Raw genomic sequence first — 21,239 nt, 5'->3', positions numbered from 1 at the left:
AAGCAGTGGAAAACCCCGATACCACAGCATGACATTCAGGGCCCCTTTTTGTCAATGGTAAGTCTCCCATCAGTTTCAGTGGGTCCAGAAGACGTGTGGCACTCAGGAGTTGCCATGGGGCTCCTGGCTTTGCAAATGCTGGGTCATGCAGGTTTTCAAAGTCGTGTGCTAAATGCTTGATTTAATCATTGACTGACACCAGTTAGAGAATTTGAAATAATAATTTAAGTCACCTTAATTTTAAGCCGCCAACCAGTCACTGTATTTCAAGGCCCAAGCACTTTTTTTTGTAGTTCTGGTGGATCATTTTCTCTGGTACTGTTTATTAACTACCAAAAGAAGTATTTTGCCACTAACTGTAGCTGAAGTTGTTTCAAATTCTCCTTGCAAGTAACTTCAAGTCACCCACACCTGTCCTTGCCTTGAGTGAAGCTGTTTTTTAATTATAGCAGGAGGCCCAAATTTCTCGTTCCCTTTTGCTGTATCTCCAAAAGTGTTCTGCTCCTTGCATTTAAAGGGAACTGTGTCTACCTTGCAGGAACAAACCATAATTTTTATTTTTTCTACAATCCTTCCACATGCAAGTGCCTGCTACCTTCAACACAGTGTGCACAGGAAGAATGGGTAGTTCAGCAAAAGCAGTGCTATTGAGCTCTGGCCAGGAAGAGCAGTGGCATGGCTCTGTGTCTGGCCATGCTGAGCACCTCTTGTGCCTCTGAAAATAATTTCACTTTGTGGCAGCACTCAGATTAAACAGTGAGCCTGCTGCCATCTGACTGGAATTTTACCAGAGAACCTTGAGGGAGGCTACAAACACACATCAGAGGTAGCCACATGCTGCAGTAAATGTACTGCAAAACAACTGGTGGCTGTTGGTCAACACCACCTACTGTATTTAATAAGCAGCCTTTTCTATTATAATTTATGGTAGATCTAATGATTTTTTCACCGTTTCATCTAGATGCATTACCACAACCATAATAGTACTTCTCTCAAGGGAAATGGTGACCAGGTGCTGCAGGTATTTTAGACTAATACAAATTGTATAGTGCTCGTTCTATAGTGAGGGGTCAGTTAATCTAGTTCTCCTCCAAACAGGGACATGCTTTCCTAGAGACAGCAGCTGTTTAGCATTTCATTTAAAGTTAAGTCTTTGTTTACCAAAGAGTGCAATACAAAGCATTTGCATCTCCAGCCCCTTACGGTATCCATATGGAAAAAACTGTGCCCAAATCTACTACAAGAGGAGCTTTGGATGGTTTTAAAGGCTCTCTGTCAGTTAGATTTTAAGAAACAGTGATCACAGAAAACTGAATAAGATTTTCATTCTTAAAAACTATCGGTGGGTGTATGGTTGTTTTGATAAGGACATTTCTCCGTGGGGTCCCACAGAAAAGGCAAAGATGCTGAGTTTTGTACATAAACATGGAGGTGAGGCTTACAGATGCTATTTCAGTGGCTATATTGAGAATGTCAAGGGTAACATGGAAACAGAACAGCCAAAGTGACAATGAAAATGGAGATTTTACAAAATGGTTTGCTTTTGTTAGTCTGAGGGGCATGACTGTAACAGAGGTAATGGATTTCATTAAATACATACTGTTAGTTTTAATGATATATACTTAACTAATTATTTTTAAAAAATCAGAAGAGTTCTGTGTTAAATTTGTCAATTCCTTTGTTTTTTAACTCCAAAAAATGACTAGGGCATGACTCCACTGATGTATGCTTGTGTCAGGGGTGATGAGGCTATGGTGCAGATGCTGCTAGATGCTGGAGCAGATCTGAATGCTGAGGTGAGGACTTTTTGTTGGTTGTATCTTTGTTCTGTTGTTTGTTGACATCTTAAACTACCCCCTCAAACAGTAGCAGAGGGAAAATCCCAAGAAATAAAGATAAAATTATCTTGTCCTGAACAACACCACTTGAAATGAATAGTGAAATCAGACTAGGTTAACATTTGGATTCACTTCTCAGAAAGGGTCAAGTCATCAGACTTACCCCACAGGTAATTTTTAGTTAGTTGTATTTACGTACTGGAAATGAAAATGGGTATTAGCATTAGCACAGAGCTCAGCTCTGATAGTGATGGAAAGAATCGCTGAATCTCAGCTGAGTAAAAATGAAGAGGGTAATAGAAATGTCTGTCTGATAGCCTGGTACAGCTTGTGTGTTTGTATGTCTTGGGATGTTCCGTCTAAGCATCCCCAGCACACAAGTGCAGTGTCCTCTGCTTTGTTTTATGAAATGCTTTGGTCTGAAAACTGTTGGATGAGGAGCTTGAAGCTTCCAGAATATTAACATCTCTTTGATGAATGCACATCAAAAACTTACAATCTGTCCACCAAACAGATTGTGGTCCGACTCAGTGCAATGCAGGTATGTACATTTTTTAAAAATCCATTGTTTGAAAATCCATGAGAGAATTATTTGTTAATGGTTCCAGTCTCAATTTGTGGAGGTCATGAGTAAATTAAGCTGTCTGCTTCACTTATCTGTGTTCCATCTGTTCTGTTTGGATTTGAATGAGCTGATAAATTGTAGGTGCTGCTTTCAGCCAGACATTTTGCACTTCTAAAACATTGAATTTAAAAGCAGAAATAGATGTCACCTGTATGAGACTGATAGCTGTTACTATCTTATTGCTCTTTGGTGTCTTGTGTGAAGTCAGCTGATGATTCCTCATGGAATCCACTCTCACCTCTTCTTTCCCACAATTCAAGTGAGCTGCCCTCGGAGCCAGCAATAACTGAGCATTTGAACCCTGTTTAGCAGTGTAGATAGACAAACCAAAGAATGGATGAGCATGGGCTGATCTCTCCTGCTGCTCTGATCCTACAGCTCAGAGCATTATTTGGTTATCACTAGGAGCAGAAATCCTGGCCCTTCCAATTGGGCCAGTAATCTTCCAGACTTGAACCAAATGCAAATTTAAACAGTTTTTTCTTCCTGAAACTGCTGACATCTGAAAGAACAGCTCCAGTGAGAAATTTGAACCTCCCTGATTCATTTCTGTAGAGTGTTTGCTCTCAAATCAAATGAAAACACTTTGGGACAAGAACTATGAATAATTATGGTGTGCAATTAGAAGATGATTTGTGCACACCACAACCAACTGTGCAAATTGGGCAATTACGGCAAAAAAAGGCAAATCAACCATGAACAAAAATAAATACCCTGTCAGGTGCCTGCATCATTTTTCTTATTTCACTTTGCAAATCAGTTATATATATATATATACATATATATTTCCAAAAGTAGCCTCAAATGCTGGGTGCCTCCATTTTTGATTGCCCATGTTTATCGAAAATGGACTCATCTCCAGATGTGCTGAAAAGCTGCAATCCACTTTGGAATCAGTGGGACCTGTAGATGCACAGCAAATCTCAATTGAGGTTTTCAGAGCTCTGCCAGCCACAGGTCTTTTGCAAACACCGTGTCAACTGAAGAGAATTGCAATCAAAAAGGAGCAAAGGAGTTAAAATGACTTCATTTTTCTCTGCCGCTTGCCACGGGCAACAGTGGGAATTCATGCTGGAGGAGGAGATGCTGGACACTTATCTTCCTCTGCCGCTCTTGCTCCCCAGCCTAAATCTCTCAATTTGTTTGATCTGTTTGATCCTTTTCCTCCTGAGCAAACCCAGACCTGAAGAATCCCTGCACCTTTGCTCAGACACCAGCAGGCTTCTCCACTTCCACCAGGGCTTGCAATGTGCTGGTCTCTACTGGACTGTAAAAGAGAGAAGGGCACTTCAACCCCCTCTCTTTGGCAAATCTGAGTGATGCAGCCAGGCTCTGGTGCAGGTCCACTCTAATTGTGGGATCTGTACAGACTCTTCAGACTTTGTCCTCATCCCTTGTTCTCAGGATCGAGGGCTTAGTTAGATGCTTCTAACAAAATGCTGCATGTGGTGCTTGGAAATGTGATCTGCTCATGCGACTAAGCATTTAATAACTAGCCTTGCTCCTCTACATGGATAAAAGTATGTGCATATCAGACAAGTTAGTAAAAGCATAGTTGGCTGATAAGACGGAGAGGTGATGCATCTTTTATTCTTGATTTTAGTCCTCATTCTAAGATGAATAACAAGATTTTGAATTTTAGTATCACACTCCATCTGAGTGTGCAAGCTCAGATTGCAAATGTTCATTAGATATTTCTATCTCTGCGAACCTCATCAATATTAATATCCCCATCTTTAAGACAGGGAAACTGAAGCAGAGAGTGGTTATTCATCTTTCCCAATGTCTACATTAGAGGAAGCAGGAACAAAACCATAGAAAATGGAAGAAGCAATGTAAAAAAAATACCGTTTTTTCTGAGAATATAGATTGCATCTCTTTTAACTGAAGCCACCCTGCTCTGTTCTAACTCAATTCAGACAGGAGAAAGCAATAAAAAAGACTTTCCTTAAAATATCTGTGAAATGTCACTCTGCCCCATCAGTTCTCAGCTGTCATTTTCTCTCCGGTGGAAGAGGAAGAGCCTGGAAGCACTGCTGGAAAACTCCAGGGCAGGGACTGTGATTTGTCTTCCTTGATGTCAACAACAAAAGTCATACCAGTTTATGTGGAGAGAATTCCTTTGGGCCTGAAGCAATTCCAAGAGCTGGGGCTGTCGATACACAGTCTGCAGAAGTCATTGGGAGTGGTCCTTTGCCATAAGCGTTCTGATCCGTCCCTGCTCCCCCAGCGTGCGCTGCTGTAAACAACTGTGGATGTTTTGACCTTGTGCAAAAGTTTTGGCCAGTGGTTTAGATGGAGCTACAGTAGTTGGTAAAAAGACTTCATTTGGTATAACTCTATTCAAGCTGTCAAATCAGCATGAACAGTTTTAGTATTAAGAAATTTTTTTGCTGGAAAAAAATGAAACCAATCATTTTCTAAAGCACCTTTCCCAGGTTTTCTATTTCACTTACTCCCTCACGTGCCTGGCTTTCAGGCAGGTTGATTTTATTATACTTTAAAAAAAATAACTTTAATTTGTTTGTAGGTTGTCAGTACTGCTCATAAATACCCATCCGTCCACCCTGAGACCCGCCATTGGACAGCTCTGACATTTGCTGTGTTGCATGGACATATTCCTGTAGTTCAGGTATTATTGTATTTCCCTACCTGCATCTCATTCTTTTGTTTCTCCTCTTTAGTTCCAATTACACCCATCTCAAACCAGTATCCTCTTGTCATACTCATATTGGTTACTTCTGCTTCTTCTAGAGTGTACTGATATATAATAGACCTATTATATAACAAATATGGTGTTCAAACCTTAACCAATATGAGGTTTAAATAGGACAATTTTAAAACAAACTTGCACCAAAGAAAGTCTGACAACTCCTTGTGCTCCTTCCTGACCACTTGTTTTGTGTGTTTGTTTATCCATTCATTACACTTTCTTACACTATAATACTCTAACAAATACCAGACGGCTGCCTTGGTGGGGAGAGGCAGACAGCCACAGCCATCGCTCTGTCCCAAAGGGGGAGAAGCTCTCAGTCTCCTTACCCAAGCAAGGCGTTGCGTGGGATATGCTGGTTCTCTGCTTTGGCATCTCAAAAGTCAAGAAGGTTTATTCTTCAAAACAGCTGTGTCTGTGGCACATGTAATGAAGCTCTGTTAAGACTTCGAAAGCCTAAAGACATAAATGGCCAAGAGGGGCTAGAGGGCAGGCTCCATCCTGCTCTCCTTGGCCACTTTTGTTTTCAGCGTTGTCACTATTCATGTGGATGTGTACCCGATGGAAACCACAGCTTTTGGATTCATTGCTGCGATTTGTTCTTAATGATGGCCTTTCTTTGGCCATGTCTTTATAAAAAAGATGGAGGCAATTGAAATCTGTTGCATTTTAAGTTGGTCCTGGGCTTCTAGAAGACCATAAAGGAAGGATGCTTGTTGGGCTGATATTCAGTATTTCCATCTTCAGTGCATTACTTCCTAACACCGACCTTACTCGCATTTCCCATTCAAAAACACTGGGTTACACTTTTTTGGCTCTGAGCTTGGACTCCAGTGCTCCTGGTGTCCGGCAATGTAAAATGAGCGAAAAAAGGAATCAATTTGCCTCTGTAAAATAATGGGCAGAACTTGCATGTCACTTGTCTCCATTGTATCTGGTTTGCAGATAATGAGAAGCATTAGACTCTCATTCGTCACTGTTCATGAACTCTTGAACACTGTGGCATCCTCAGTTGCTCTAAATGGTGAATTTTCTTTCTAGTTGTTGTTGGATGCTGGAGCAAAAGTAGAAGGTTCCTTGGAGCATGGAGAGGAAAACTACTCCGAAACTCCTTTACAGTTAGCAGCAGCTGCTGGTAAGGACTTTCTCCTCCCTCTGTTATAAATTCTTCAGTTGAGATCTGTGATTTAGATGAGCAAGGAGTGGTTTTAAAACAAGTAAAAGTGCCTCTCTTGAATTGCAGGAAATTTCGAACTGGTCAGTTTGCTGTTGGAGCGAGGAGCTGACCCTATGATAGGAACAATGTACAGGAATGGCATTTCCATGACTCCACAAGGTGACATGAACTCTTTCAGTCAGGCTGCTGCACATGGACACAGGTAGAGTGGGAACAAGTCTAGTGGCATCCCTCTCGTGGTTGTTTTTTTCCTGGGAGTCTGGTTTGAGCAGATGAGTGAAAGTTCTGCATGAACAATCAAACAAGCCACCAACTGAGCAGAGATGTAAGGCTTTCTGCTAGCATGTGAATTTAATCAGTTGGTGGTACAACCTGCTCTTTTATATCTGATTGAAAAAAGAGGAAGGATACTCCTTGTGGTGTGTTGCAATGTGATGTTTGTTAAATGGTAGCTGATGTGATGGTGGGAAGGAATGCCAAAGACATTCCTTCTGAATTTCTTGACTTTCTGAGGTTTGGGGTGAATTGTGACTGTACTGGTGCAGCCTTCACTGTCGTTGAACAGAGTTTCTGCATCTGTGTTTACTGTAAAGTCCTGTGTGCTTTAATGTTGTATGTATGCTGCCATTTTTTTGAAGAAAGTAATGAAATGAGCACCTGGCATGCATGATCTTGCAATGTTCAGGAGTTTACTGCAGTGTAATGGATTAGTATTATGATCTTCACGTTCCTGCTTTTCTGATTGTAGCCATCCAGAGGAACATAGATACAGGTTAGAGACAGTACCTACCCTCTGTTTGCTTAGAGAAGAGCTGCCAGTGTAACAACATGCTCATGGCATGTCAGGGTGGGTTCAAACAACACTGCCCATCTGGAGCCTGCGAGGGATCTCTGGAAGGACAGGCAGGACAATCTGTTGCTGGATTCTTACATTTACTGCCCAGGCCTTAGTGTCAGCTGGTCTGAGTGGGAACCACGTGCCTGAAGAGAACTTGAGGCTCTCCAAGGCTTGGCTGCTGCCTGTTCACGTCACAGACCCACAACTTACTTTTGAGAACTGGCTCTTGCACTCCAACTTCTACACTACCCACACTGGCTCCCTTCTCTTTCCCTCTCTCCCCAAACCAGCATTTGTTTGGTATACCCCATGGCCTGCTGCCACCCCATGCCAGGTTCTGAGCAGGTGTGGGGAGAATGTTGGAGTACGATGGAGGTGGAATGGTGGCCATCCTGACTTCTTTTATAGTCATGGAAACCAAGAGCAACTCCTTTGAGATTGATGAGTTTATGCTGGTATGAACCTGAAGGTACCAAGTGTTTGGCTGAATTTGGGCTTTGATGTGTAATGGCCCGGATTCGATTGCCCAGCCAGAGCAGTCCCTGATGTGCTTGAACCTGCCCTGACTGGCCTTGTTGAATGTCTAGTTGCTCTAGCTTTCCCAAACTGCTTTGAGTGTTAATCGAGTAGTGGTGCTTTCGGTAGCTCCAGACAGCTCCCTTCTCAAGGCCTCCTTGGTGAAAGTCTTGAGAGCTTGTCCAAAGGCAGTTCAATCTTAACCTGATGGTGGGGCAGGTGCCAGAAGTCATGAAATGCGTGAGAGTCACGTTTAGCTCATAGATTTGTGTTCCCACAGAGTTCCTGCCATTTGTTTGACATCTGTACAGTTGCTGTCATTACAGCAGCATCTTGCAGTCGTAGTCTGGTGGGTTAACAGGTGGGCTATCAGGAGTGGCGCTTGCTCTAGGACTGCTGTAAACTATTCAATTAATTGGAGTAATTTCTGACCTGCCTGCTGGATAGGTGTCCAGCACCAAGTATCATCACCACTAACTATTCTCCTGCTCTCTCTTTCCCTGCCTCCCTCTCTGTGTCATGCTGTAATTGCCAGGAATGTCTTCCGTAAGCTACTTGCTCAGCCAGAGAAGGAGAAGAGTGATATCCTGTCGCTGGAGGAGATACTGGCTGAGGGGACAGACTTACCTGACTCTGCAGCAGCTCCGCTCTGTGCCAGCCGCAACAGCAAGGCCAAACTGAAAGCCCTGAAGGAGGCCATGTACCACAGTGCTGAGCATGGATATGTGGATGTGACCATTGACATACGGAGTATAGGTCAGTGCAGGTGCCCTTGCTTCTCTGCCTCATCAGAGATACCACTTTAAGAAATGTCTTTCATGTGCTGTTGCTTAAACTGACCGCAGCTGCGCCTCCTGAACTTCTGTGGAGGTGGTAATTGCAGGGGGTTTCCCAGCGGGTTTGTGAGTGAGGATGGGGAAGGTAAGTTCAAGCCAGCCCAGGGTTAAAGCCAAGGCTCTCGGAGCTTCTCTGAAGCCAGTTAAGATTGCTGCTGGCTAAGCAACTGCAAAATAGGGCAACTGCTTTTTATGTCAAATCATGTGTGCTTAACACACTCTAAGAGCAGTCCCTTACTTTCCATCCTTCATCTGGAATGTGATAGGGGATCCTGCAGGTTCCAGGGCCATTTTAGCTCCACAGCATATCCTGCTCTGCAGGACAGCATAGTTTTTACCAGCAGCCATCTTCACTCCTGCTTGGCAGAGCGTTAGCTAAGTCTCTAGGGCAGTGTTTGTCTGCTGCTTCCAACAGCTTCTCTTTTGCACTCTGCCATAGTGCAGTCCACAAATTAAACATCTTTCTTTTCCAAGGTTTATGAGCTTTTGAGGGAAAGAGCAGTGGATGGCTTCTCTGTGTGCTAACTGTGCTAGCACGGGGCTTAAGCATTGTAGCAGCCTGTTTGGAGTCTGCTTCTTCTCATCACAAGAGTGGTCAGAAACAGAGGAGGAAATAAATCTGGACTGCGTGTCCATTATTCTGTGCTCAATCTCCATTAATCTTTCCCCAGAGAGAGGGCAGCATGCCTGGTGTGCTTCCGTGCAGTGCAGCACTCCAGCCCTGGGGACCTCTTGCATTGGTCAGGGTGTGCATTCTTGGTTTGCCAGGTGCACTGGGCAGGCAAAGCTCTAGGTGCTGAGCGAGAGGAGAGAACCAGAGCTGCTCTCAAAGTGCTGGGTATTTGCTGAAATGGAAGGAAAGTACTGCTGTTGCCAAACCCCGGGCTTGTGTTTCCTCCCACTCTGTTCTGCAAGAACAGAAACTAGGTCACGTCCAGCCTAATGTTTGGAGTACTATATTAACTTTGTGTGTTTTCTCATTCAGTGCAGGGAAACATTTCCCTTTAAGTTCCTAGAGAGTGGTTCTGCCATGACAAACAGCTACTTGAAAAGGCTAATCTCCTTAATTCACCCAGTGCTGTTTAGGGGAAATAGTAATGATCAGTAGAGGACATGGGATAGGGCTTACAGAAGATTGTAATCTGAAGACCACAAGTTTGAATACAGGTAGGTAGTGACCAAAGTCTTTTCTTCCCAGTGAGTGGCTCTCCAGGGCCACATTCGAAGAAATGAGCTCGTGTAAATCTAGTTTCCAAAAGGTTTTTGCATCGCAGAGCACCACAACAATTACCTCAAATTGGCAGTCTCAGCAGAGAAGCTGAGGGCTAGATGAGCAAAGAGACCACAATCTTCTCTCAGCACTTGGAGGAGAGCCTCTGTGTATTAGGTCTGGGATGTCTTGATAACCACCCGCCTTCTCAGCTGTGGTAAATAGGAATTTTATTTCTAGGGTTATTTGGCAGTTTTTGCTTAAAATCTGAAGATTAATACAAGTGAAGATAGAAATAGTAGAAGGGCACATCTTTCTCTGGAGCTGAGAGTGAGCTCTGTCCTCTGTCTATAGGTGTTCCCTGGACACTGCACACATGGCTGGAGTCCTTGCGAACATCCTTCCAGCAGCACAGACGACCCCTCATCCAGTGCTTACTAAAGGAATTCAAGTCCATTCAAGAGGAAGAGTACACAGAAGAGCTCATCACACAGGGGTTACCTCTGATGTTTGAGATACTAAAAGCCAGCAAGGTAGGATAAATTATGTATTCTAAAAAAAATCAGCCTCATTCTGATCCTGTACAACAGAAACTTCAAGAATGTTTTTGCACTGTGATCCCAAAGCTTGTTTAGAGCTCTATAAGATTATTACTTTTGTACTGTGTATCCATTCATCTTTACTGTGGAATCATGGGTTAAAAACACGCAAGCTAATTACATCTCCCACTACAACAGCTTAATACTGATGCTAACAATGAACTGAGGAGACAACAGGAGCTAATGCATAGTGGTGAAATTAAAATCACAAGGGTCACTGCAGCACAAGAGATGCTGATAACCAAACCAACCCAGAGACTAACTTTACCCAGCTTGTTTTACAGCACCATGCAACAAAGCTAATGCTCACGTTTGCTTTGGATTTATTTAACCTCTCACATGATTTTCTGTTCCCTTCATGTGGGATTGTGACTTCTAAACTTGTGAGGAGATGGGTTTCTATAAGAACACACGCAGAATGATTTTTTAAAATCCTGTGTGTGTTTCTACTTGCAGCCTCCCCAGTTTTGTTCTTTCAGTTGACATTGTCTTAGCCAGATACATCAAACTAATAAAACCTTTTGAGGGAGGAAGGTACCAGTAGGTACGTGAGTAAAACAGCAAAGAAGAGATGATCAGTGAACAGGAAGGAGAGTGAAAGTTGTTTTTTTTCTTACTGTTAGTGTACATGTTGGTACAGTTTCCTATTTGTTAAACTGGGAAGTAACATTTCTCACCCAAGTCCACATGCAAGAGCAAGGAGTGAGTATTTTTAGCATCTACAGCAATAACCTAAATAATGTGAAAAGAAGAGAGCTCTGGTACAGACTCTCGATACTAAAGGATTCCAGGCACAGTATAGTTAGTGAGAGCCTACATGGATTTATTGTATACTGATGCAAATGTAGGCTTGGAATACAGTCCTGAGCAAGTGCTGAACATTTATCCCACCAATTGTTCTGATTTCTACTCCCATGAATTTTTCCTTTGGGGATAGTTTGAGGTTGGTTTGTACTGCATGGGCATTTATGGAGAATAAATTTGAATCGGATTTGTGGTCTGAACTGCCGTGGGTTAATACACATTCATCCAGTAACTAACAGCAAGGTGCTGTTTGTTTTGAAAGCTGATACAAAACTAATCGTATTGGAAAACTTAATGGAGATTAAGTTTAGGCCCTATAATCTAGGATGAGGGATGGCTTTAGCTGCAGTTCTCCTGGGTGGCTGAAGCCAAAGCCAATTGGTTTATAGATGATTGTCATTAGAATAAGTTATTTACATAGGATCATACCTTTTGGAGATGTTAGACTGGGTCATCTGGAGTGTCCTTTAGGAGACATGGCAGCAAATGAGACTGCTGCCTTCTGTTTTGGGTTCACTTAAAAGCTAACATGAGGAGGAGTAAAGCAACTGATATATCACACACACAGAAAAAGTATGATAAAAAAATATTGGTGATCTTTGTTTCTGCCTCTGGGCCTAAAGGAGCTGCCCATCTTCACTCTTCATGAGCATGCATATTCACAACCACATGCGCTTACAGTGCTTCACATTCTTAGAAAAATAATGAATCATTCGGGGATGCTGTAGGGGTTTACAGATTGTCTGCAAATGGCTTGAATTCTTGCCACAGTCTTGCCCAAACGGTCTCCCACAAAGCTCTCAGAGACAGAAATGAGGACAGACTCTGAGCAGCTCTTTGGAAGGAATCAAAATAAATTCATTTGCAGGAGAAGGAGACAATAAAAGTTCTCCCTGGTCATTCCACATAAGTCAGACAAGGAAGGATGCGATTTAAAGGATCCGTTCCTCTAGGAATGCTGAGAGCAGATACTGTTCTTTGTATATACTCACAGAATGGAAATCTTGAAGAGGTACAGAAGGGCTGTAGCTGTGGTTCATGGCCCTCTCTTTCTGCAGTGAATTATAAAGTTTTGCATTTTGTGGAATTGTCAGGAGAGGATTTTGATTTGTCCACCTGGGCATTCTTTTTCCTGTGGGCTGGGAACTTTGAGATTACAACTCTTGCTAGACATCACAGTCTGTCCCAACACATTTCCTTAATGAGTTTTTCAGGGCAAAAAGTATATAATAGGCAACTAGAAAGCACAAAGCCACCTAGCGCTCCTCGGCTGATGTAAAACAAGATGTCCCATTTGCTACATATTGTGATGCTCAGTATATTTTAATTGCATGGCAACTCGTACCTAATTGAAATGGCATTTCGCAGTCCTATAAGTAGTCCCAACTATCCTGCAGTCTCAGAACAATTTACAAATATTAATGAGTTGAGATATGGAAGAAGATCTTAGCCTCCCTTTCTGAATAAGGAAATAAAAGTAATTAAACAGGCAGATTTTCAATGCCTTACAGAGTTGCAATCTCAGCTTCAGAAGCTGTGACAACCTGGCTAAGCCAGACATCAGTTTATAATTTGAGTAATTGGCTTGAGAGACTCTCCAGAAATTGCATGGAAACATAAATCAGATCTCTGAATAGGAAATGGGTCTTCTACCCCAGCTTCTACTTGCACTGTAGGACAGAATGTTCTTACTGGTTCACAGGACATGCAGAAAGGGCAGATGTTGTAAAAATGAAAAGACTAAAGAAAAGGTACTATTTACAAGGACATGACCAGATAAAAGGAATGCCTTTTGTCTTACAGATTTTTTTTTTAAATACCCACACCTAGAGCGTCTCAGGGTCCAAATGTGAAAGCTTGGATGGGATCACTGCCACCACCACTGATGTGAGTGTCCTGGAGCCCGATAGGTTGGCATTTATATGACAGGACACCGATGATGGAAAAGAAAACAAAAATAATACTTTCTGAAGTTCTGATCCTGGAACGGTAACAAGAATTAGCAAATCAGGCAAAACTGCCTGAGCTGTAGTTTGTAGAGTTGCCTCTCCTAAAGCTGTGAAATAGGAGGGGAAGAACAGTTAATAAATTGCATTTTGGTCAATCTCCGCTGCACTGAAGCCCTGGGGAAAGACTTCCAAAGGCACAAATGAGGATTTGGTACCCAGCCTCCTGGTGGCTGCCAGTAGGACTGAGCACTTTCATTTCCTTTCGTGCCTTTAAATGTTTTTATCAGCTGCTCTGCTCAGAATTGATTTGAGGGTGGAGGAATGAAGTACTTCCATGCAGCTGAGGCAAAGCTGCAAGAACAGGCAGATAGCTTTGCCCCCTCTGCTGTCCTGCAGTCAGCCCAGATCCCTGCCAAATGAAAGACCAGGCAAGGTGCTCCAGGAGAGACAGTGGTGGTGGAAGGGACGTGGAGAGCCTTGTTTAGGGCACTTCCCTAAGAGAAGGCAAAATTCAGATTTAAAACTTCCAGTGAAGCTGTGTGGTTCACTAAGGGGATTTGGGCCACTGGATGAGGAGGAAAGGCTTTTGGGACTGATTGCCTCTCTGAGGGAGATGAGCTCACAGACAGTCTGCTTAAATTAGTTTGGACAGGGCTGCATGTGACAAAAGCTGGAGAGACTTTTCTGGGAGCAGGTAGCCCTGAGCTAAACTTGGGCTGCTGTACAGGGCAGGATTAAGTCCCTCAAAGCTAAGATGACATTGGAGATCTTGTGAAAGAAGAAAACAAGAAGATGCAGCTGAATTGCTGCCTGTCAGTATCTGTGTTACATTCTTCATGGCCTGAGGAATCCCTCCAAACTTCTTACTGGGCCCTCTTGTTTGCCTATAGCGAAGGTTGATGTTTGCATTGCCTGAGCTTGTCTCTGAGCTGAATTGACATCCTGCCCCATGTCATAGTCCCCCATATCTGCTTGACTAGTGACTGTAATTGTGGGCTGGTGGCAGCACTGAGTTTGGGCCCCTCAAATGAGAATTTAAGAAGAGTCTAGTGGAGGAAGCACTCAGATTTATGGACTTGTAGTGCTTGAGTTGGGGCTGACAAGTCAGCCGCAGGCAGGCACAGGGATCTCAGGCCTTACCCTCGGGCACGGAGTAGGCTAACCACATGTGATAACAGCTAATAGCCATTATGATGGTGGGCAGCAACCAAAGGGAAGAACACCTGTCCAGAGCACGTCCACATGCATACAGAATCATTGAATAACTAAGGTCGGAAAAGACTTCTCAGATCATCTAGTCTAACCATCAGCATTTGGAAGAGGTTAGTTTTAGATTTCCACTCTGAGGCTCAGTGTGAGCTTGCATTGTAATTAAATCAGCCAGCTCCATCCATGCAGATGAGCCAGCTCCGTCAACAGCAGTACTGGGTGGTGAGCCAGTTTTGTCCACTGCTTTTTCTGTATGCAGCAATTTAGATCAGATTGTCTATGGACTAGTTCTTGGAGAAAAAAAATATTTCAATTTCAAATAAACTCTTGCACAGCCTTCTCCCTCCCACCCATGCTATGGGCATGGAGCTGCTGTTTGCCATTTCGTAGATTACTTTGGGGGAACGTATTGGCAAAGTTTGTTAACTGTACGTGAAGTGCACATGCTGAAATGTTGTATGAAGCACCGCCTGGCTCTGGAAGATCTTTACACCAGGAAACCTTGGCTTAGGACTATGAGTATTGCTGCTAGTGTATTGCCCAGGGCAAAAACAACTTGAAAAATCGTGGTAGGTCCTTCACTGCCCTTTCTCTGTAGCGTTCATCCTTCCCATCAGGTTCTGTTAGTAGTTTATTTTGAAAAAATAGCCCATTAGTGAGGTGTTGATTACACTGTGCGTTAAGACTTGATGAAAGATGCAGGAAACTGTTTCCAAAGGTGTTTCCTCAGAATTTAAAATTCCTGCTGAGCTTCACACACACTACATATGCATCTGTAAGCAGCTGAAGAAACCCACAGGAATGCACAGAGTTATTTGGAAAGTTGAGCTGTTTGAAAAACAGCCATCAATACCATGTTGACAGTTATTTAGAATAAATAACAATTTAAAACAATAGCCAGTTTTTTAAAATTCCATAAGGATTCAGGCATGTAGGTATCTTGAGAAACTTTGGCCTATTTAATTTAAAAGCCAAAGCAATCTGTAACCAGTGACTTTGTCGCATGTAATCCAAAGTCTCCTAGAAAGTTAAGTATTTAATATATTCTTTCAAAAATAGCAACATGTAGACTCTGTCACAAGTGCATTAACTATTGGAAAAAAATGTTGATGGCTCCAGCAAATAAAAAGCAGTAGGAAAGCTACAGCACCTGCCTGCTCTGTTACAGCAGCATGTTTAGAGGCTGAAGCTTCAGGTGGGTGTCCTGTGTATTGCTGTGGTCTTTCTAGTTTTAGTTCCTCTAAAACAAATACCAGAAAAGGTTTCTCAGAGTAATGTCAACAAACTCAGCTTGTGCTTTTGTGTTCTACAAAGTCCAGGCACAGTGGTCAGCAAACAGTATCTTTCCCTACAGGCCTGTATATAACCTGTAACATGGCATTGGAAAATGAAGGAGCTAGAAAATTCTCCTTCATGTTCCTTGCATCACAGTGGGCTGAAATGACTATTAATAAAGGTGGGCTTAATGAAACTGGTTTAGCTATATGAAGCCAGACTGTCCTCTTCTGCAGGAAGGGCTTAGGTTACAGGGGAGAGGTACCCTTTAGTATATTTGTTCTCCAGGTAGTATTTCACTTTTCTTGAAAAAATAAAAACCTGGAAATTGAATATTTTGGCCAACAGTTGGAATATTTTAAGTGAAGAAAAATGTAGACTTTACACATAGGAAACAGACACACCAAAACCAGTAGTAGAAATAGCCCTGAGGACCTCCACGATCCTAAAATGCCTGCTTACAGGTTTCATGGAGCGGCTGATACCCTCCCATGTGTTGGCTAATGCTCAGCCTGAGCTCGGTGATTATCTTCTGGCTGAGACTTTGATTTCTTGAAGCAGGTTTCACTGAAAAATTGCAGTGGTCTGTAATGTTGCCCATTGTCATTTGTAGTACTTCTGTGTCTAAACAGTTCAGAATAACCAGGACGCAAGTTATCCACACGTGTACATCATGCATTCTCCGTGTGAGATGTGAACGCCAGGTACCAAGTGGCATTTTAATAACCAACTATTAACCCTGTATTGTGTTTTCATAACACAAATTCAGTTTCATACTAACACAGGTTTGATTTATTTTTTTCCTACTCTCCGTCTACCTTCTAAAATGTTTCCCTGCCAGAGGCAGAAGCCGTTTCTTCATTGACAATAAATAATCTGCCATGGATGTGACACCTGCCCTGTTATGGGCTCTCACTCAGGGATTAGACCATGCCCAGGGATCTCAGCTTTTTACATACAATGCACAGCTGTGATATAAAGAGTCTTTTGAAAGGAAGACTTGGCAGCTTTCCCAGAGCTAGCTGAAGGGTCCATTTGTGCCTTACCTGTGATTAATTCCTTTCCGTTTGTATTTGCAGTGGAATGACTTGAGCCCGGTACTAACAAAACCCATTTTGTTATGCAGTTCACTGCCTCTAACTGTGACTTCAACCTCTGGGACTTCCCTACCTTTGCAACTGTTGACTAATATGAATTATGCGTGTGCTGTTTAATCATCTAGGAGTGACCCTCTAAAGAGGCATTTAATCAGTTTGGATGCAGCTGGTAAAAAATGAATTATGCTTGAGGACTGTAGCGGAAACAGCCAGGGAAGGATGACAGAGATTCAGAGAGATGGCAAAGGAAGTCTCATAGCAGAGTTTGAGTGCTTGAGCTTGGGAGGTCTATGAAAAGCCCTTTCTATTGCCTCAGCACTTATTGACTCTTTATGGGAAGAGGGGAGGATAAGTAGAGGAATAATTCAAAGGCATCCCAGCTTGTTATGGGAGGAAGTTCATGCATGACTCTTCAGTGGATCTAAGGCATATTGAGACTTCACTGCTGGAACAGTATCTGGGGACCACATGCAGAACAGGTGGCTGGAAGCAGCACTTCTGCTTCTCTGTGTTTAGCAGAGAGCTGAATCCTCTCAGCATCCTCAGGACCAGCAAGAGAAAAGCTACCTTTGCCAGCACCCCTGTGCCCTGAGCAGCATGGTTTCTCTGCTTACAGGGCAGATATGTATTAAATGACAAACACTGAGCCCAGAATGAGAGTGTTATTTTTCAGCTTAACACTGTGTTTGTTTTTGTGGCTTTGTGGTGGAGGAATTCAAGGGCCTGTCACTCTTAGGCTAAGTTGGCAAAGAAGAGCAGCCTAAATTGTTACCACTGTAGAAGGTTGTTACCACTGAGGTGGAGGTGGCAGGGTGTTTTAGACCAGTCAGGATTCCTAGCCACTGGGGTTTGAGCGATCCAGGGAGAAACAGTGGGGAAACCTATGAAGAGGAGGCAACTAAAGGAAAGTGTGATCTTGCTGGAAAAGCAAAGGGAAATCCTTAGCCTGACTTCTGAATCCAGCCTGGGTTTTGCTTCTTGAGATTTTGTAGCATGAGCCACCAAGATGACACTTATCTTCCACAGGTACTGGAGAAAACTGCTTGGTATGTCCCAGCTGTGTCCAGTACCTTGTAGGGCATTCCAGAATGGCTAGGCCAGGTTGAACCCAGTCAGAAGAAATGAAGCAGACTCTAAGTTGTGCCTAAGTTTTGAGGAGCCTTTCCTGAGTTGTGCTGCCAGACCTTCATCATCAGAAAGGCGTTCAGGAAAAGATACCCCACCCAGTTCTTCACCTCCTCTCAGATCATTCAGTCATCTCTGCTCTGGCAACTTGAAAACCTTCAGCTTTGCTTCAAAAGAATTTATGAATTCCTCTCACAGTTCAAGTGTGGGGAATTCCGTTAGATCTCCTCTGAAGAATGCTTTTAAGTCAGGAGGCCGCATGTATCTACAAAGCAAAGTTGCTTGCTCACCGACCAACTCTCTGCTGGAAACATTGTCTCCTTAAGAAGATTCACTGTTGTTCCCTGTTCCCTTTAGCCTATTTGTAAACTACCCCATGGCTAGGTAAATATTTTCATTGTACCCTATGCCAAGCTTTCTTCCCCCTTCGATAAAAGCAGATGCACATGGAGCTCCCTTTGACTGCAAATGCATGCTCATATCTGAGAGGAAGCTGGCCTTGATCTGGATCTCAGCATCAAGCATCAAGGCAAAATATTTTCTAACTTCAAACCGTGGCAAGAAAACAAACAGGTTTGCTTCTCTGGTGTTGATATCACCACCCACAACTGCTGCAGAGAGCTCCTACAGCTGTTCTTACACAATCAGCTGGTAGGGTGATGGATAAGCAGGAAAGAATAATGCTCAGAGCTTAAGTGTGTTGGATGTGGTAACCAAGCTTTGGAGCTTCTTGACATTGGTGCACATATGGTGGAATGTCGTCATCTTTGCTGGAGCAATTCTGATGTACCAGGTTGTGGTGTCCTGTAGTTGTTTCCAGTTGCTTCACAGGCAGCCGAGCACAACTTGCTCCAAGAAAAAAACGTCGGGCTTCTGGAAAAGCAAGAATTTTTTTCCCCAGCAATGCTGTTGCAGACTGTACCCTTGATGAAGCATCCCTTTTATATCTCCTCCTTGCTGTTTCTTTCTGCCTGCTTTATTGGAGATGCCAGTAGGCTGCAGGGAGCAGGGCCAGGGCCAGATCCCTGGGAGGCTTGGCTGTGTGCAGATTTGCGTGGGGAGCGCTTGTTCTTTTTTCCTTTCCATGTCTTTTTGGAAGAAAACTTGCTATATTTTGTTAGTGATGACTTTAAATGCTTTGTCTTTCTATCTGAGTGTGATTCTTAAAGATATCAATAGAAGCCAAAGGTCTCCAGCCTGCTGTCTGCCAAATGAAAGCAGTGTCCTGTGTGAGAGCTCTGAAGGTCCATGATGCATAGTGTCTCTGTCTGCTTGATAGCCCTGCTTCCTTTGACTCACTGATCCTAGTCTCCCTTTCCTTTGTCATTTTTCCCTTTGTTCAATCTTTGTTCTGCACCGTAGTGTTCTAAAGCCTTTTTTATGTGAGTGTATCCCATTTTGAGTTAATTAGAGCTTAATCTAGACCAGTTTTCAACAGGGTTGTGGGCATCAGTGGCAAGGTGGCTGTACAATGGGCTGGGGTCCACATGCTGTGGCAGGGCTCATCACCCATTTTGTACTGAGGAAACTGACAGGTTCCCCAGGCTTGTTTGCATGTGACTCGTCCATCATGCCAGTTCAAGTTACGAGTGTGGATCCTCTTCCCACCCCTGCATGACTGTGGCTGGCTCGTTCCTTCCCAGTCTCAATGCATCTGGACTTCCTGGTCTGCAGTGGGCGAGACCTCTGGCTCCTAATGAGGCACTGGGAGGTTGATACCTGTTTTATTATCAGTGCATTCCCGCGGGCATCCGAGGGAGGAGGAGATGCTTTGTCTTTTTTGACGTATATGTATGTGTAGGTAGGTACTGCTCTTATACCTCTCCTCTTCACAAGCTTCCCTTCGCTCCAAAATACGGTATTAGTCTCATCCTGTTTTGTATTTATTGGCATCTTAGTGCCTGCTGCCTCCAGCTCAGGCACTGATAATCGGCATCCCCCTGGACATGCTCCTCCCTGGCTGACTCAGCCAGCACGGCTTCAGCACAGCCCTTCCGAGCAGAGAAGCAATTGCTCTTTCTGCCCTGTCTGTCTGGAGCTTTCCCCACATCCCTCCCAATGGCTGAGTCACTTCCTTCTGTAAATCTGGCTTTAAATCTTCCTTTTCTTTTTGCCCTGTGATTCACTCCCTTTGTGAAGCGATTTGCAGAGCTCCAGCTTTGCTGAACAGAGAAGCTCCTGGGGCACTGCATCCACGTTGTCCTGGAGCTACAACAGTGAGCTCTCACTGGTGGCTGCTCCCATGCCGTGCTGAATGGTCTCTCTTGGTATCAGTATTTCTTAGTATCTCTCTCTTATCCCAGTATTTCTTTCAATATTATGTCTGATGTAGTAATAGGAGCCAACTTCTGCCTGCAGGCAAGTGCATGTAATTTCCTTTGACATCAGTGTGTGCCTATGAAGGCACAGCTCGTTTCCTTTTCCCACCCTGTTTAATTTGATACGGTGCAAGAGTTATTACAGTATCTCTGCCACTCCTCCTCATCCCTTGTGGGATTTAAGGAATTTCTACTTTTAGAACTGAATTGAAATGTGCTCAGAGAAGGAAGACTTCAATTTCTGCTTAATAAGCCTGAAGATATAGATAGATAACATCTAAACTCCTCCATTGTTTATATTGTTATTATTTTACTCCTTCACCTGCTTACTTCCTTGGTCTTGGACTGTCTAAGCATCTCATTTTTTCATGGTTTCCCAGTATGGAAGGAAATTGCCAACCAACGTGGTAGCTGAAAGTCAAGATACTTCATTTTCAGGAATTAGCTATGTGGCTCCATCAAATTTGATGAGTTCCAGTTACCAGCGGAGACTGGGATAAAATCTACAAAAACTTTTAAATCCTGCTATTAGCTGTGACTCAGGTGGTTAGGCACTAAATTCATTTCACTATCATTGAAGCTTAGTCTGGGTAGAGCCAGGGTCCTGATTCTGTGAGGTTCTGGTGGTCTCCTCAGAGAACCACTGTCAGAGGTATAAGTTCATATTAATGACATGTTTGGGGTTAAATGAGGAGCTTCCATGATGCTTCTGTCATTCTGTGAAGGAGGAGCTGTACATGAGGATGTCGTGCTTAGAAATGTATGCTGGCTGTGCAACTCTATCTGTTTGGTAACCCTGGTTTTCTAAAACATGAGTAATGACCATTTTCCAAAGAGCAACATAAAGGTATTTTACATTGAAGTAAGTTTGAAAATAAAATGAAATGGCTATTGTAAAGGAACATGGCTTATTTGGAAGGAATGGTGGCGTTTGAGTTTGTTGGGAAAATAAGGTCCAAGGAGAGGACATTCCATTTTACCTGTTTCCTATAGGGGATGCAACAAACAAGTGGTTTATAATAAGTACTGACGTTCTGGTTTTTAATAAAGTTTCAGCAATCACATTTTTCAGCTTCAAACAAACAGCTCTTGAGAATAATGTAATGTCTC

At 43.2% G+C, this 21,239-nt stretch overlaps 1 protein-coding gene across 3 annotated transcripts in view; it reads left to right on the top strand.

Moving 5' to 3' along the window:
• The window catches only part of BTBD11 (BTB domain containing 11), a 53,581-nt gene that overhangs the window by 14,971 nt on the left and 17,371 nt on the right, over positions 1–21,239 (top strand). Inside the window, exons 3-9 of one of the 3 annotated variants that reach the window (XM_031554689.1) lie at positions 1,707–1,796; positions 4,994–5,095; positions 6,218–6,311; positions 6,420–6,555; positions 8,243–8,463; positions 10,108–10,286; positions 16,222–16,293. In XM_031554689.1, coding sequence (XP_031410549.1) covers positions 1,707–1,796; positions 4,994–5,095; positions 6,218–6,311; positions 6,420–6,555; positions 8,243–8,463; positions 10,108–10,286; positions 16,222–16,293 — 894 coding nt within the window. The remainder of the gene's footprint in view (positions 1–1,706; positions 1,797–4,993; positions 5,096–6,217; positions 6,312–6,419; positions 6,556–8,242; positions 8,464–10,107; positions 10,287–16,221; positions 16,294–21,239) is intronic. The other 2 variants (XM_010712531.3, XM_019615362.2) reach the window with 2 other exon arrangements.

Source organism: Meleagris gallopavo, chromosome 1 (assembly GCF_000146605.3).
Source record: "Meleagris gallopavo isolate NT-WF06-2002-E0010 breed Aviagen turkey brand Nicholas breeding stock chromosome 1, Turkey_5.1, whole genome shotgun sequence".
Classification (NCBI taxonomy): Eukaryota; Metazoa; Chordata; class Aves; order Galliformes; family Phasianidae; genus Meleagris; species Meleagris gallopavo.
The sequence above is the reverse complement of the archived record's forward strand: the minus strand, read 5'-3'. Positions and strand labels throughout refer to the sequence as shown.